We start from the raw sequence: 14,976 nt of genomic DNA, 5'->3' as shown, positions 1-14,976 counted from the left end.
CGCCGCAGGCCCCACCCACGCCCCTCGCGTGTCCCCGGCGGGGTGACTCCGGCTAGCTCAGGCCCCGCCCTGCCGCCCGGGCCCCGCCTCTCCCCGCACGTGCCCGCCCCGGGGTGACCCCGGGCCCGCCTGGTCCCGCCCCGCCGCTTCAGGCCCCGCCCCGCCCCCGCCCCGCCCCCGGTTTTGGCCCCGCCCCGCCCACGCGTGCCCGCCGCGGGGTGACCCCGGCCCCGCCTGGCCCCGCGCCCGACCACAAATATTTGCTTGGGGCCTTCCCGGAGCTCCAGCGGCCCGGGGACGCGGGGCCGCCGCCATGCAGCCCGTGCTGGGGGTCCTGCTCGCCCTGGCCACGGCTCTGGGCTCAGGTAGGGCCCCAGGCTGGGTCGCCGTGGGGCTGGAGGGCGCGGGGCAGTGCGGGGCCCAAGGCAAGGCCAGCGGCCAGGCCGGGAGCCTGCAGGCCATGCCCTGTCCCACGGCAGAGGGGGGCAGCCGGAAGCAGGGGACTGCAGCGGGCGATGTAGGGCAGGGACCCTCCTGCTCCATGGCACATGGATCAGGTCATGGGACAGGGATCCCATGCTCCATAGGACAGAGTTCCCCTCCTCCATGGGACACGGATGTCCTGCTCCATGGGGCAGGGATCCGACATTCCACAGGGCCCAGTGCTCATGCTGTGCCCCCATGGCCATGCTGAGCTCCTGCCACACTTCTCCAGGCCACCGCTCACCCCTCAATGACTTCCAGCGCCTGCGAGCCACCGAGCTGCTGATGGTGCCTGTGGACCCACCGCCACCGCTGCCGGAGCAGGGCACTGCGGAGCAGTGTGCCCACCGCTGTGCCACCAGCCTGGCTTGTCGGTGAGCAGGACACAGTGCCACCGCAGGGCAAGTGGGAGTGCAGGGGCCACAACATTGGGTCACACTCTGCACTTGGATACTGGGTGCTCATGTGTGTGACCCAGGTCCCGTGGGCCCTGGCCTCACATGATGCCATGCCAGACTCCCGTGCCACAGACTCTGTGCCTCCCAGGGCTTTCCACCATGACCAGCAGAGCCAGTTGTGCCAGCTGCTGCCCTGGACCCAGCACTCAGCCCGCGTCCAGCTTCAGAAAAACATCCGCTATGACCTGTACCAGAAGAAAGGTGGGCTGGTGCCATGGGTGGGCATGGGGACATCACAGACTGGGCACAGCCACCTGGCATAGGACTCCTCATTGCCCATGTGCCCTGACCCGGCCCTGGGGCTCTGAAGAGGTGCCCGGCTCTGCTCAGACTACCTGCGGGACTGCATCGTGGGCGACGGCTCCAGCTACCGCGGCACACGGGCCACAACAGAGAAGGGGCTGCGCTGCCAGCATTGGCAGTCCACGACACCGCATGACCACAGGTGCCCCCGTGTCCCTGGCTGCCCTGTGGCAACTGCCAATTATCCTGGGCAGCAGGGGCAGTGGGGAATGGGATGGGGACAGTGTGGGATAGCACAGGAGCAATGGGGACAGCTTGGGGGCAGTGGCACTGACAGGGGTAGTGCATCATCCTGGCTGTGCCCACTCCATGGCAAAGGATTCCTGGCAGCCCTCCTACCCACTCTGATGCCAGCAGGTTTTTGCCATCCTCCCGCAATGGGCTGGAGGAGAATTACTGCCGAAACCCCGACCGGGACAAGCGGGGCCCATGGTGTTACACTGTCGATCCCAATGTCCGGCACCAGAGCTGCGGCATAAAGAAGTGTGAGGATGGTGAGTGCCACATCCCAGGGTCACCCTGTGCTATGTTTCCCCCACACTGAGTCCTACAGTTGTTGGCAGCCGTCTGCATGACCTGCAATGGGGAGGACTACCGTGGCACTGTGGACCACACTGAATCAGGGACGGAGTGCCAGCGCTGGGACCTGCAGCACCCACACAAGCACCCCTACCACCCCAACAAGTACTAGCCCCCAGCCCTCAGCAGTGCAGTGCCCTGGTTGTGCTGGGGTGATGGTGCCACCTCAACTGCTGCTCCCTGTCTCTGGCCCAGGTACCCTGACAAGGGGCTGGATGACAACTACTGCCGCAACCCTGACAGCTCCGAGCAGCCCTGGTGCTACACCACCGACCCCGGGCGGGAGCGCGAATACTGTCGCATCCGCATCTGCAGTAAGTCCCCACCAGCATCATGCACAGCTGGGCCTGAGGGTCCTGGGTGCCACCCTGACCCTGCTACTCTGCCCCTCTCTCTGGCCACACAAGCAGAAAAACGTCCACGGGCTGTCAACTTCACCAATGGCTGCTTCAGGGGCAAGGGTGAAGGCTACCGCGGCCGTGTGAATGTCACCGTGTCCGGGATTCCCTGCCAGCGCTGGGACTCCCAGGTGCCCCATAAGCACCACTTTGTGCCAGAGAAGTACCCGTGCAAGTAAGGGGGTGGCCGTGCACCCCAGGAGGGTGGTGGTGGGCAGCACCCATGAGTGTGGGATTGAAGGGGGACAACCATGCGGCCCCTCTTCCAGGGACCTGCAGGAGAACTACTGCCGCAACCCTGATGGATCAGAGGCACCATGGTGCTTCACTTCCCGCTCCACCATCCGCATCGCCTTCTGCTTCCACATCCGCCGCTGCCCCGATGAGCAGGATGCCCAAGGTGAGCCACCCCAGGCACATGTCCCTGGGTGCCCACCCTGGTGGCCCTGCCAGGTGTGCCAGCCCTCCCTGCCTGTCCCCAGAGTGCTACCATGGCCATGGCAAGCACTACCACGGCCACGTCAGCAAGACACGCAAGGGAATCACCTGCCAGCCATGGGCTGCCCAGACACCCCATGTGCCCCAGTGAGTGTGCGAGGGGGGGTGGTGGGGACAGGGATGGGGATGGAGATGAGGATGGGAATGGTAACAGTGATGGTGACTTCCTCCTGGCAGGATCTCACCCGCCTCCCACCCTGAGGCACACCTGGAGGAGAACTACTGCCGCAACCCCGATAACGACAGCCATGGCCCCTGGTGCTACACCATGGACCCCCGCACCCCCTTTGACTATTGCGCCATCAAGCCCTGTTGTGAGCCCCTACCCACCTCCCTGCAGAGCTAGAGGGGACCCTGGCCACACACAGGGTGGTTTTGGTCCCCTCGGGGTGGCTGGATCCTGTGCCAGTGCCACTCTCTGTTTTCTCTCTGCAGCCGGCAGCACGGTGCCCTCCATTATGGAGAATGCAGGTGGGAGCCCATGGGTGCTGGGTGGGCACCCTGGGGTGGGTGCTGGTGGTGCAGCCCCGGCTGATGCCCACCCTGCCCACAGACGTGGTGGCATTTGAACAATGTGGCCAGCGGGATGAGAGGCTGCAGCAGAAGGGGCGCATTGTTGGCGGCCAGCCCGGCAACTCACCCTGGACTGTCAGCATCCGCAACCGGTGAGCAGCTGTCCCATATGCGCTGCCATGCACTCAGTGTCCCCCTAAAGCTCACCCCCCGTCCCTGCAGGGCTGGTGTGCACTTCTGCGGGGGATCCCTGGTGAAGGAGCAGTGGGTGATCAGCACACGCCAGTGTTTCTCCTCCTGGTAAGGCTGGGGCTGGGGTGTGGGGTGGTGGGACCCCCCTGTGCCCTCATGTCCCTGTCCCACAGTGACGCCGACCTGACGGGCTATGAGGTGCAGCTGGGGACGCTCTTCAAGGACCCCGGCCCTGGGGACCCTGACCAACAGACCATCCCCATCGTGCGGATCGTCTGCGGCCCCTCCGAGTCCCAGCTGGTGATGCTGAAGCTGGCAAGGTGAGTGGCCGTGCCTTGGCCTCTGCCATGCTCCATGGCTGGCTAGGGTGACACCATGTCCCACTGCCCCTCTTAACACAGGCCAGCCGCTCTGACCAGGCGTGTGGCCCTGATCTGCCTGCCCCCCGAGCGCTATGTTGTGCCTGCGGGCACTGTCTGTGAGATCGCTGGCTGGGGAGAAACTGGAGGTACCTGCCACAGGCAGCCCCTGCCAGGGCATTCCCTGTTCAATACAACCCCTGCCCATGCCATTCCATCCCCCTGCCCACAGCATCCCCATGTCCATGGCATCTCCCTGCCCACAGCGTCCCTTGCTTGGAGTACCCCCTGCCCGCAGCAACCCCCAGGTCCCTGGCATACCCCTGCTCACAGCATCTCCCTTCCATGGCGTTCTCCTGCCTATTCCATCCCCCTGCCTACAGTATCCCTTGCCTCTGGTATCACCCTGTCCATAACATCCCTCTCCACAACATCTCCCTTCCACACTCCCCTATAATGACATCCTCCTGCTCATGCCATTCCCTGCCCACACCGCCCCCTGCCCATGCCATTCCCCAGTATCCCTGCACACCCACCGGTGCATCCCATGCCCACTGCCCTGTGCTCTCTGCCCACAGGCACGGCAGATGGCAGCGTGCTGAACGTGGCACGGCTGCCGGTGCTGGCCCACAGCGAGTGCAACACGGCGCTGCGTGGGCGCCTGAAGGAGAGCGAGCTGTGCACTGCCCCACTGCGTGCCGGCGTGGGTGCCTGCGAGGTGAGCTGGGCTGGGGACACCCAGCCCAGGGAGCCAGCAGGTGCTGGCACCAGGGTGACACCGCTCTCTTCATGCCACAGGGCGATTACGGTGGTCCACTGGCTTGCCTCACCGCTGACTGCTGGGTGCTGGAGGGAGTGATCACCCCCTCCCGTGTCTGTGCCCGCACCGACCAGCCCGCCCTCTTCATCCGTGTTTCCCTCTATGTCGATTGGATCTACAAGGTGATGAAGATGGGTTGAGCCGGCATTCCCAGCCTGGCACAGTTGCCATTGCACAATAAAGGCACAGCCGTGGCCACAGGGGTCGGCACTGCAAAAGGTCTCACATTTATTTAACACCAAACCCCAACCCGCATTCCAACCTGCCCCTGGCTACACTCGCTCCATCTGCCTCTGGTCCTGGTGTGGTCCCCAGGGCCAGCAGTCACCCTGGGGCTGGCATAGCCCAGGACCACTGTGGGCACTAGGGCCTGTGCCGGCCCGTCCCATCCTGTCTGGGCTGCCCCAGGTGCTGGAGGAGCCAGTGGGCACAGTTTGTGAAGACATCGGCCTCCGTCTCCACACCAGCCAGTGCGTGGCCACCCTCCGGGTACCACAGCAGCCTGTGGGGAGGCACAGGATGGGAAGGTGCTCATCCAGCATCCCAGAGTTCCCTCCCTGCTCCCACCTGCACCCCACTCACCGTGCTGGCACACCCCTGGCCCGCAGCACCCGGTACAGCTCCAGCGCCTGCATGGGGCTGACGCGCCGGTCCCGAGCGCCCACGCACAGCAACACTGGCGTCTGCAGCTGCAGCACTGCCCTCAGTGGGTGCCTGGCACCCACACTTGGCACCCCACAGCCATCCTGACCCTGCCTTACCTGGGCTGCTTGGGAGATGGGCGAGCGCAGTAGCATGGTGGCCACCTCCTCAGCACGTGGCACTCGCTCGAAGGAGTAGGGCAGCCCCAGGGAGGTGTAGCGCCTGCAGTACAGAAACACTGACAGCTGTCACAGGGACACTGATGGGTGGCATGGCACAGGATGGGGGTGGCACTCACCAGTCAGGGATGTCAGAGGTGCCCAGCAGCGCGGGCAGGTTGGAGACGGGGCTGCGCAGGGCACAGGCTTGGTAACGCTCAGGCTCGCGAGTGAGGAGGTGGAGGGCGATGAAGGCTCCGTGGGAGCCAGCCAGCAGGGCTAGGCGGTGCGGGTCCAGGGGCTCTCTGTGCAGCACCTGCTCCACTGCCAGCTGCATCCGTGGGGCACCCACCACCGGCACCCAAACATCAGCATCCTCCCAGGAACATCCCCCAGCACCCCCAGCCCAGCACCCCTCACCTGGGTGTCTGCCACATCCTGCTCACCCACATGGGAAAGTAGGGAGCTGATGCTGGCCTGGCCGAAGCCCAGGGAGCCACGGTAGTTCACTGAGGAGACAGGGCCATGGGTGCCATGTCTCCACTGAGACACACGGCCACATGTCCTCAAGCTCCCCAGCACTTACCCAGGAGCACGGCGAAGCCCAGCCGGCACAGCGCAGCCATGCTCGGGCGCCAGCGGGCATCAAAGACAGCATGGGGGCCACCTGGAGCCAGCATGGGCATCACCTGGGGTGCCACCAGCACTGCCAGGGTGTCCCCAGTGTCCCCTCACTCACCATGGGGGCACACGACGAGGGGGTGTGGTGGTGTGCCATCTGAGGGGCTCAGCAGCAGGGCCTCAAAAGCCTGGGTGTCTGTGCCAGGGAAGGGCTCCCACTCAGCAGCCACCACCCTGGGCACCCAGCACCCTGCCCACCCCCCACTCCTGAGGGTCCCTGGCACCCAGGCAGCACCGAGGTGCAGCAGGGGCCCCCAGGGCTCACCCTGTGCAGCGGGGCCCTGCCTACTGCAGGGTGGCTGGACCGTCAGAGTCTTCCAGGTGACACCAGGCACTGTTGGGGTGTCCTCCACTGGCACCCAGTCAAGGGACAACTCCTGGCCTGCTGGCGGCAGCACGGCCACCACCTGGGCACAGGCAATGGATGGCACTGGGGCCGTGCCATGACAAGGCTGTGCCATGCCAAGGCTGTGTCATATTGGATCTGGCTGTGCCACACCACACTATGCCTCCCTATGCCATGCCACACCATGCCACGTGTGCTACACTGTCCTGTGCCTGGCTGAGCATCACTGTACCATATCCCACTGTGCCACACAGTTTCAGGGCTCTGCTCACCAGGCTGGGGGGGTGGTGGGGGGCTGAGCAGGTGGCCACCAGCAGGTCCCACTGGAGAGTGAGCAGCTCCCAGCACCCTTCAGGTGATCCTGGGGACAGAACACATGTTGGTGATCATAGCTGCTCACTGGGGTACCGTGGGTGGGTGGTGCCATGTACCTGCTGTCAGGTTGGTGACTGTGGCCGCCTCCGTATCCACAAGCAGCAGGTCCTGTGAGGGCGCAGAGCACAGGCAGTGGTGTCACCATGGGGTGTGTGGGTCACGTCCCTGGCCCTGCCATCCCCAGAACTCACTGTGCGGCTCCGCTGCGGGGTGCCCAGCACGGCTCGCCGGCTGTCGGCTGCCCAGCACCGCGGTGGCAGCACCTCTGCATAGAGCCCGGCGAAGGCTGCAAGTGGGGCAGAGCGCTGGGCTAGTGAGCCAGGGTCATGGGCACCTGGCAGGGGGTGGTGCCAGCCCCCCATCAGAACCCAGCTCTGCCCACCATGCCTTGCTCACCCTCCGTGGGCTCCTGCACCACGTCGAGCACCGTCACTGTCTGCCTTGTCTGCCAGGTGACCTGGGGAGAGCCAGTGGTCAGGGAAGGACCCATGCCAGGGGCAACTGAGGCAGGGACGCCTGTTGACACCCCCAGCCAGGCACTGCGAGAGGCTGTGGCACCTGGGCTGAGCACTGTGCTGGCAGCACAGGGTGGCACAGCCATGCCTGGTGCCCGTGAGGCCCAACTCACCATGCGTAGGCACAAGCACTGCCGGTGGGGCCCCCCCACAACCCCCTCCAGGTAGAGCAGGCGCTGGCCATCAGGGCTCAGCTGGGGGGAGCAGGCAGAACCATTCTCTGCTGACAGCAGCTCTGTGGGCAGCAGGGGGTCAGCATCCCGGGGACCCCCAGGGCACCCCCCAGGGTCCCAGTGCTCACCGCAGCACCCGCTGGCCAGGTCCAAGTGGAAAATCCCTGACCTGAGGGGGAAAGTGTGGATCAGGTTAGACCCCCACTGTGCTGATACTGCATGGGCATCCTGGCATGGCACCAGTTGCTGGCTGGGACCCACCTCCTGTTGGAGCAGGCATTCAGCCCCAGGCGGAAGGGCTTGTGCCACCAGCCCACGAACACCACACCATGGTCATTCGGGGACCACAGGGCCTGTGTGACAGCCAGACTCATCCCACAGCCCCAGGCTGGGCCCCCTGGGGCGTTCCTTGTACCCCATCCTGACCTGGCCGGGGGAGAGGTGCTCCGGGACTCCCTCCAGCACTGACAGGCTGAGGCCCTCCAGGTCCAGGATGCAGAGGACAGGCTCGCTGCGTGTGCTCAGGGTTTCCCCCCAGTCCTCATGGTACACAAACTGCTTGCCCTGTGGCACAGACCCATCAGCCCCATGGCTGGTGGCCCCAGGCATGGAGCTCTGTCCATGACACACTCATGGGATGTATGGCACACTCATGGGGTGCACGGCATGCTCAGGGGGTGCATGGTGTGCCCATGGGGCACGTGCCATGCCCACAGTGTGCATGGCATGCTTGGGGGTGCACTGAACACACTCATGGGGCACCTACCTCCTCATGCTCATCCTCTGCTGCAGGCCAGGCTGCTCCTGGCACATCCCAGGGGCAGGGGGGCTGTCGTTTGGGCTGGCTCTTCTCAGCCACATAGAGGAGCCGTGTCTCTGAGTGCGACCAGGCCAGGCAGGCAAAGGGCCCTGGCATGGCAGGAAGGTGCCAAAGCCCAGCCTGGCACAGGCACAGCTGGGCACCAGGTAGGCACCAGGGCCGCTGGCCGTGCCACCCTCACCCCTTCTGTGGGCAGGGACCATGGGGAAGGGGCCCTACCCTCCGTGTAGACCTCCCCGTGCTTCCCCAGTGCCGTGAGATCCACGCTGTGGCTGCATCCCCCGCTGTCCCACACCTGGGGGGACGGCGGTCAGCACCGGCACACCGTGTACACGGTGCCCACCATCCTGCACTCCAGCCACCCCGGTGAGTGACCGGGACAGCCGCGTTACCTCCAGCAGCTCGTGGCCCTGCCGCGGGCAGCGTTTGAGCACGGCGCGGCGCTGCCCCGTGGGCGAGTCCTGGCTGAGGAGCCTGAGGGCGGGAGGGACGGAGGCTGCGGCGGGCCGTGCGCTGTCGGCACCGGCCGCGCTGTGGCACTGCGGACGCCACGGGCAGTGGCCGTGCCACGGGCACAGCGTCTCGTCCCGCAGCCCGGCCGTGCCGTACTGGTTGTGGATCTCGGCGCTGAGCGCGGTCCGGCTGACGGCGAGGCCCTCGCGGCCGGCTGTGCGCCGCAGGCTGTAGTGGCGGCCGAAGCGCAGGAGCCGCCGGCGGGCCAGGTCGGGGCGGCTGCACTCTGAGGGACGGGGCCGTCAGCGCCCGCTCACAGCGGTCCCGCGGGCAAAGGCGCGGGGGCGGCCGAGCCCGCCACTCACCGGTGTAGAGCAGGAAAGTCTGCCCGCCAGCCGCGGCCCTGAGGGCGGCACGGGTGACGGCAGGGAACCGGCTCAGCTCCCTGTAGCAGGCAGCGGGGCCGTCGGCCGCCTGGATGAGGGAAGGAGCATGCTGGACGGGGGTAAGCTCAGCCCCCGGCCCGTGCCCACCCACACAGCCCCCCTGAGCCCCCTTGCCCACCTTCACACCCTTCTCGGTCGCCCCTGTGGCCATGGGGCTGTTCTCTGCCGCCCGCAGTGGGACGCCTGCCAAGGCACGCAGGAGCAGCCCGGCGCCGGCGCCCCGGCCGGTGGCAGCCCTCCAGCTGCTCCCGCTGCCCCGCATGGCCAGGCAGGGTCACCCTTCCCATGGCTCAACACATCCCCGGCGGCACAACCACCCATCCGGGCAGCTGAAAGGTCCAGGGGCCACCAGCTCCTGGGGCACAAGGAGTGGAGATGACACCGCTACCAGCACTACCACTAGAGACCCTGGGGTGCTGAACTACATCGTTTATTGGGGGTCAGCAGCAGGGGTCAGCACCCTTAGCACTGCAGGTGCTTGAGCAGCCACAGCGCCATGTTCATGAAGCCATCTGCTTCGGCTTCAACGCTGGCCAGCGCGTGGTTGTTCCCTGGGTACCAGAGCAGCCTGGAGGGGGAAATAGGGATTAGTGTTGTGTCCGCACCCCACAACTCAAGCCCCCAGCACCCCACTCACCGCGTGGGCAGCCCCCGGGCCTTGAGGGCACGGTAATACTCCAGCCCCTGCTTGGGTGGTACACGCCGGTCGTCCTCCCCCAGCATCAGCAGCACGGGTGCACGGACCTGCAGGAGCAGCATGGCCTCAGCAGTGGCGCTGCTGTTGGGGACAGGAACAGGGATGGGGACAGTGACATACTTGGTCAACATAGCGTATGGGTGACTTGTGCAGCATCTCTGTCCACTGAGCTGGGTCTGGCAGGGCATCAGGTTTGTAGGGCAGCCCTGTCTCTGTCAGGCACCTGCAGGCAAGAGAGATGGGGGCATGTGTGTGGCTGGGATGGCAAGGAGCCTGGGAGGCTGGGGGCAGCAGTACTCACCAGTCTGGGATGTCGGTGGTGGCCACCATGGAGGCGATGTTCACCACGGGGTTGCGCACCACGCAGGCATGGTAGGTGTCAGGGAATTGCCCGATGAGGTGGCACGCCAGGAAGCCCCCATGCGAGCCACCAACCAGTGCCACCCGGCTGGCATCCAGCGCCTCCTCCTGCAGCACCCGCTCCACGCAGAGCTGCCGCCATGGGGAACACCGACTGAGCAGGCAGCCCCACCTTCCCTACTCAGGGCACCCGTGGGAGCACAGGGTGCCCCAGGACTATGTGCCAGGCCGTACCTGCACATCACGTACGTCCTGTGTGCCCACGTTGCCTGGCAGGGAGGCCACGTTGTCCTGGCCAAAGCCCAGCGAGCCGCGGTAATTCACTGTGTGGGGGACAGTGTCAGAGCCCTTCCTCCTTTGTGCCCCCACCCCAGCCCTTCCGTGGGTGCTGTGTCACCCAAAGTCATGGTGTCACTCACCCAGCAGCACAGCAAAGCCCATGCGGCACAGCGCCGCCGGGTACAGCATCCACCCGGCTGTGAAGACGGAGTGGGGACCCCCTACAAATGGCAAAGGTAAAGGGGGGGGTGACACCACCTGGCTGGGGTACAGTAGGGTGGGGACAAGCTCTTACCATGGGGCATCACAACCAAGGGGGGCTTCTGGGCAGTGGGACCCTCACTTGGGCGCATCAGGATGGCATCGAAGTCCAGGTCTTCTGTGGAGGTAGGGAGAGAGATGTCAGGGGTCAGTGAGGATGGTGGAGCACAGTCTGACTCCACCTTGGGCACTCACCGTACTGGGGGTGCTCCTGCTCTGGTGGGGGCTGCAGGGTGTGGATGCCCCAGGTGATGCCAGGTACAGGGGGTGCGTCCTGCAGGCAGATCCACTGTGTCTTTGCCTCATGGCCAGTGGCAGGCAGAACAGCCACTTTCTGTGCAGGGAGAGGGGTCAATGCCTGTGCCAAGGGGCTGGTGGGCACTGGGGAGAGGGGTCAGTGCCCGTGCTGAGAGGCTGGTGGGCACTGGGGAGGGGGATGTGACTTTACCAACATGGGGGGGCAGCTAGGGGTGGAGAACTTGGCCACCAAGAGGTCCCGGTCGATGGTGAGGACAGACCAGCTTCCCTGGGGGGCATCTGGGGAGCAGGGGGGTCAGACCTGCAGGTGTGACCCTCTCCCCACCCCTGGCACCAGCATGGCCCTATTGGCCTGTCACTCACCAGCTGTCAGCGAAGTTGTGGTGCCTGTCGCTGTGTCCACCACGAACACATCCTAGGGGCATGAGGGCAGAGTCCAGTGGAGCCCTGACCCAGCCAGGCCTCCCTTGTGTCCCCTGCCATCCCCTCACCTGCTGGCTGCGCTGGGCCGTGTCCAGCAGGATCCTGCGGCTGTCGGCAGCCCAGCACATCCCTGGCAGTGCGCCACAGTAGATTCCCGGGAAGGCACCTGTGAGGAGAGTGGTGGCACTCAGCACCCCCCTGAGTCCCCCCCAACAGTCCCAGAGCTGTACTCACCCCATGCTTGCCGTGGCACAGCCTCCAGCACTGTGCTGGTGTGTTTGGTGTACCAGTCATACTGCAAGAGACATGGCATAGGGCAAGTTTTGCAGGGTCTCAGCCTGCCTGCCCCCACTGCAGCCCAAGGAGGGGATACCACCGCCCTCCTGCCAGCCCCACCGCAGCATGGGCACCCTGGCAGCTCCCTGGTGCCTGCCAGTGTCCCCCTGGTGCTGCTCACCATGCGGAGGCGGCTGCACTGCTGGTGGGGGCCCAGGACGTCGTTCTCCAGGTAGACGATGCGGCAGCCGTCAGGGCTGAGTCGCGGTGACCACACAGCCCTGGTGTCCTCAGAGAGCAGCTCTGCATGGGCATGAGGGGATGGTGAGGGGCTGCAGGGGAGCCAGGGCACCAGCGGGGTCGGTGTGTGCACTGCTTACCGCATCTCCCGCCCGTCAGGTCCACGTAGAAAAGCGCTGACCTGCCAGCACAGAGGGGTGTCACAGCGGGGCCGGGGGCCAGGCTGTGGGATGGGTGCCCCGCATGGTGTTACCAGCAGAGCTGGCTCTGGGGTGCCCTGTGGGGACTCACCGGCGGTTCGTGCAGTGCCGCAGCCCCAGGCGGAAAGGCTCGTGCCACCAGCCCACGAACACCACACCGGTGTCCTCAGGCGACCAGAAAGCCTGTGGGGAGAGGGGAGATAAGCAGCTCAGAATGCTGCTGCCTCCCAAAACCTCCCTTCTCTGGTTCCCTGCAGCTCCCCATCCTGACCTGGCCGGGAGAGAGGTGCTCTGGGATGCCCTCCAGCACCGAGATGCTGTTGCCCTCGATGTCCAGGACGCAGAGGACGGGCACACTGCGGGTGCTCAGCGTCTCCCCCCAGTCCTCGTGGTACACGAACTTCTCGCCCTGCAGCACAGCCTGGTCAGCCCCACAGCCACACAGCCAGCCCCCACCTGACCCAGGGTGGGGAGACCCCACCTTGACCGGTGCATCCTCCTTCTTGGGGTGCCCCGTGTCCTCGTCAGAGGTGCCCAGCTCAGGGGCTTTGCTCTCGAAGAAGGACTCAGCCTTGGGACGCTTCTTCTCCGCCACATAGAGCAGGTGGGTCTCCGAGTGAGACCAGGCAAGGCACCCAAACTGGTCTGCAGGGGCAGGTCAGCATTGGCCACCCTGTCCCCTGGAACCCCACATTGCCTGGCATCCCCCAGCCCCTCACCATCGTCGTAGACGCTGCCGTGCTTGTCCAGCGCTGTCAGGTCAATGCTCTTCACCTTCCGGTTCTGATCCCAGACCTGGGGGCAGAGATGCCAGGGTGGCCCCAAGACACAGCATGGATCCAGCCCCAAGCCCCAGTGAGTATCCTTTTTCCCCCAGACCCCTCCTCACCTCCAGGAACTGCTTCTCCTTCTCCTTGTCAGGGACCTTGCGCAGGACAGCCTTCAGCATCCCACTGGGGGACTCACGGCTCAGCAGCCTGTGGGTGAGTGGGTGAGTGCCCATCAGCCCCCCACTATCAGCCCCCCCAGGGACCCCGTGTGGGGGTGGGACTCACTCATCCTTTATCTCAGAGCAGGTGCCAGCGGGCCCGGAGTAGACAATGGAGGCTCCATCGTGGAAGATGAGGTACTGACGGCAGAACTTGATGTTCTCAGCCCTTGCCAGGTCCCGCTGTGACCACTCTGTGGGGAGCAGGGTGGGAAACCAGCTGCATCCTCACCAGGCAGGCAGGGATTGCCCGGACCCCTCTGGCCATTCCCCAGTCCTCCCCATCCCCGTACCGGTGTAGAGGCTGCAGTACTTGCCCCCGTACTGGGTGGTGAGGTCGGGGCCGAGGCAGGCGGTGCTGAGCCCCGGGTGCTGGCTCAGCTCTCGGTACAGCTCCGACAGCTCCTCCGCACGTGGCTGTACCTGCGGGACACGGGTGGCTGGAGGGGTGGGGGGCACGGACTGGGGAGTGACGGGGCACAGGGGGCACTTACTGGGGCACCAGTGTGGATGGGGGAGATTTTGGGGGATACTGGGGACAGTGCTTGTGGGTGAAGAGCTGGGGCAGGTATCGGAGTACATGAGGGGAGGAGCGTAGAGGCGTTAGTGCAGGGCTGGGGCAGTACTGGGGGTGCAGAGCCAGGGCATTAATGGGGTGCGAGGAACCAGGAGGACACTGGAGGGCAGACACTGGGGTACACAGCGGGGATCAGGAGGGTACTGGGGCAGTTGCTGGGGTACCAGTGGGTACCAGGAGACGGGGTGCAGGTCCTGGGGTGCAAGGGGCGCCTAGGAGGGTCCTGCAGTAGTTGGGGTCTATGAGGGGATTAGAAGGGTACCGGGGTAGTTCCCGGGGTGCCGGGGTGTTGCCGAACCGGAGAATCAGCGCACCAGCAGGGTCGGGGGTGCCGGGCTCGCCGGGCGGGGGGGGAAGTGCGGGACGGGATTCCCGAGGGAGGGACGGGGAGGGGCAGCGGGACCGAAGGGAGGGGGGGTCCCGGAGCTCTGACATCGCTCCCCCGACCCTCTCTCACCGGCAGCTCCATGTCCTCGCGGCGGGGGGCGGGGCCAGCGCCGGCACTTCCGGGATGGGGCGGGGCCGCCGGCCTGCGGCACCTCCCATTGGCTGCGGCGCTCGGGCCGCCGCCCGCCTTGAGGCGCCCCCCGGTGGGCGCGGGCGGCGCTGCAGCCGTAGGCACCGGCGTTCCCCGCACCCCCCACGTGTCCCGGCGGCCGTCCCCCGACACCGGATCGCCCGCGGGACCCCTCTGAGGCCGCAGCCGGGGGACAGGTCGCGGCCCCGCAGCCTCTGGATCGCACCGGGGTGGTTTACTTATCAGGTGGCTGCAGAACAGGGGCTCCGTGCGCAGGACCGGGGGCATCAGGCTCTTGGGGGGGCACAGGGATCCCCAGCTCAGCAGCCTGGCCAGGGGGAATCGGGCCATTGAGGGCCCATGGGACTGAGCAGCCTGGTCAGGGGGGTGAGATTGAGTCAATGGTGCCCACAGCAGCCCCCATCCCAGCAGCCCAGCCAACGGGGATTGGGCTCTTTGGAGCCACCAGACCCAGCAGCGTGGCCAGGCAGGTGAGATTGGGTCCTTGATGCCCACAGGGACCCCTATCCCAGCAGCCCAGGTGTGGGTGGCAGAGCTCAACAATGCTTGGTGACAACTAGACCCATTCCAGCCACCCCCACCAGGCCAGGGGTCCCGGATCCCGCCCCCCCCCCCCCCTCACTGCAGGCAAGCAAGAATCGGGGCCAGTCCGTGGTTTGTGTCAAGT

At 65.9% G+C, this 14,976-nt stretch overlaps 3 protein-coding genes across 4 annotated transcripts; 1 reads left to right on the top strand and 2 right to left on the bottom strand.

The window, feature by feature from the left end:
• Window positions 1–205: 205 nt before the first annotated feature.
• Window positions 206–4,821, top strand: MST1 (macrophage stimulating 1). Of its 2 annotated transcripts, none has more exons than XM_048316116.1 (18): window positions 206–365; window positions 716–857; window positions 1,030–1,142; window positions 1,272–1,386; window positions 1,602–1,738; window positions 1,808–1,928; window positions 2,019–2,137; window positions 2,231–2,396; window positions 2,491–2,621; window positions 2,704–2,806; window positions 2,897–3,033; window positions 3,155–3,190; window positions 3,273–3,384; window positions 3,455–3,532; window positions 3,598–3,744; window positions 3,826–3,932; window positions 4,362–4,501; window positions 4,582–4,821. In XM_048316116.1, exons 1-18 carry the CDS (start codon window positions 314–316, stop codon window positions 4,741–4,743), a joined length of 2,118 nt encoding a protein of 705 aa, XP_048172073.1. In that variant the 5' UTR covers window positions 206–313; the 3' UTR covers window positions 4,744–4,821. The 2 variants fall into 2 exon arrangements, with proteins under 2 accessions (XP_048172073.1, XP_048172074.1); XM_048316117.1 differs by having other exon boundaries at window positions 207–365; window positions 2,234–2,396.
• LOC125331767 (acylamino-acid-releasing enzyme-like) lies at window positions 4,810–9,592 on the bottom strand. Its single transcript, XM_048316114.1, has 22 exons — window positions 9,331–9,592; window positions 9,132–9,261; window positions 8,923–9,052; window positions 8,706–8,787; window positions 8,533–8,608; window positions 8,260–8,402; window positions 7,920–8,057; window positions 7,755–7,846; window positions 7,622–7,662; window positions 7,434–7,555; window positions 7,202–7,262; window positions 6,997–7,091; window positions 6,862–6,913; window positions 6,703–6,791; window positions 6,350–6,491; window positions 6,143–6,220; window positions 5,990–6,070; window positions 5,824–5,912; window positions 5,544–5,734; window positions 5,365–5,467; window positions 5,186–5,292; window positions 4,810–5,105 (listed from the first exon to the last, which is right to left on the bottom strand). Exons 1-22 carry the CDS (start codon window positions 9,472–9,474, stop codon window positions 4,967–4,969), a joined length of 2,325 nt encoding a protein of 774 aa, XP_048172071.1. The 5' UTR covers window positions 9,475–9,592; the 3' UTR covers window positions 4,810–4,966.
• A 34-nt stretch (window positions 9,593–9,626) lies between these two features.
• On the bottom strand, window positions 9,627–14,275 carry LOC125331768 (acylamino-acid-releasing enzyme-like). Its single transcript, XM_048316115.1, has 22 exons — window positions 14,229–14,275; window positions 13,488–13,617; window positions 13,262–13,388; window positions 13,096–13,183; window positions 12,926–13,001; window positions 12,688–12,851; window positions 12,478–12,615; window positions 12,298–12,389; window positions 12,147–12,187; window positions 11,948–12,069; window positions 11,725–11,785; window positions 11,559–11,656; window positions 11,431–11,482; window positions 11,258–11,346; window positions 11,005–11,143; window positions 10,844–10,927; window positions 10,689–10,769; window positions 10,504–10,592; window positions 10,211–10,401; window positions 10,030–10,132; window positions 9,850–9,956; window positions 9,627–9,780 (listed from the first exon to the last, which is right to left on the bottom strand). The coding sequence occupies exons 1-22, from the start codon at window positions 14,238–14,240 to the stop codon at window positions 9,675–9,677; spliced, it is 2,190 nt and encodes a 729-aa protein (XP_048172072.1). The 5' UTR covers window positions 14,241–14,275; the 3' UTR covers window positions 9,627–9,674.
• Window positions 14,276–14,976: the final 701 nt, after the last annotated feature.

Source organism: Corvus hawaiiensis, chromosome 11 (assembly GCF_020740725.1).
Source record: "Corvus hawaiiensis isolate bCorHaw1 chromosome 11, bCorHaw1.pri.cur, whole genome shotgun sequence".
Taxonomy (NCBI): domain Eukaryota; kingdom Metazoa; phylum Chordata; class Aves; order Passeriformes; family Corvidae; genus Corvus; species Corvus hawaiiensis.
The sequence above is the reverse complement of the archived record's forward strand: the minus strand, read 5'-3'. Positions and strand labels throughout refer to the sequence as shown.

Coding starts and splice junctions, on each gene's coding strand:
- MST1 (XM_048316116.1), top strand. CDS start 314: ATGCAGCCCGTGCTGGGGGTCCTGCTCGCCCTGGCCACGGCTCTGGGC. Junction 1,387..1,601: donor ACGACACCGCATGACCACAG/GTGCCCCCGTGT, acceptor TGATGCCAGCAG/GTTTTTGCCATCCTCCCGCA. Junction 2,138..2,230: donor CTGTCGCATCCGCATCTGCA/GTAAGTCCCCAC, acceptor TGGCCACACAAG/CAGAAAAACGTCCACGGGCT.
- LOC125331768 (XM_048316115.1), bottom strand. Junction 13,002..13,095: donor AGGAGAAGCAGTTCCTGGAG/GTGAGGAGGGGT, acceptor CTCTGCCCCCAG/GTCTGGGATCAGAACCGGAA. Junction 11,657..11,724: donor TGTGCCACGGCAAGCATGGG/GTGAGTACAGCT, acceptor CTCTCCTCACAG/GTGCCTTCCCGGGAATCTAC.
- LOC125331767 (XM_048316114.1), bottom strand. CDS start 9,474: ATGCGGGGCAGCGGGAGCAGCTGGAGGGCTGCCACCGGCCGGGGCGCC. Junction 9,262..9,330: donor CGACCGAGAAGGGTGTGAAG/GTGGGCAAGGGG, acceptor ACCCCCGTCCAG/CATGCTCCTTCCCTCATCCA. Junction 6,492..6,702: donor CCCACCACCCCCCCAGCCTG/GTGAGCAGAGCC, acceptor GCCTGTGCCCAG/GTGGTGGCCGTGCTGCCGCC.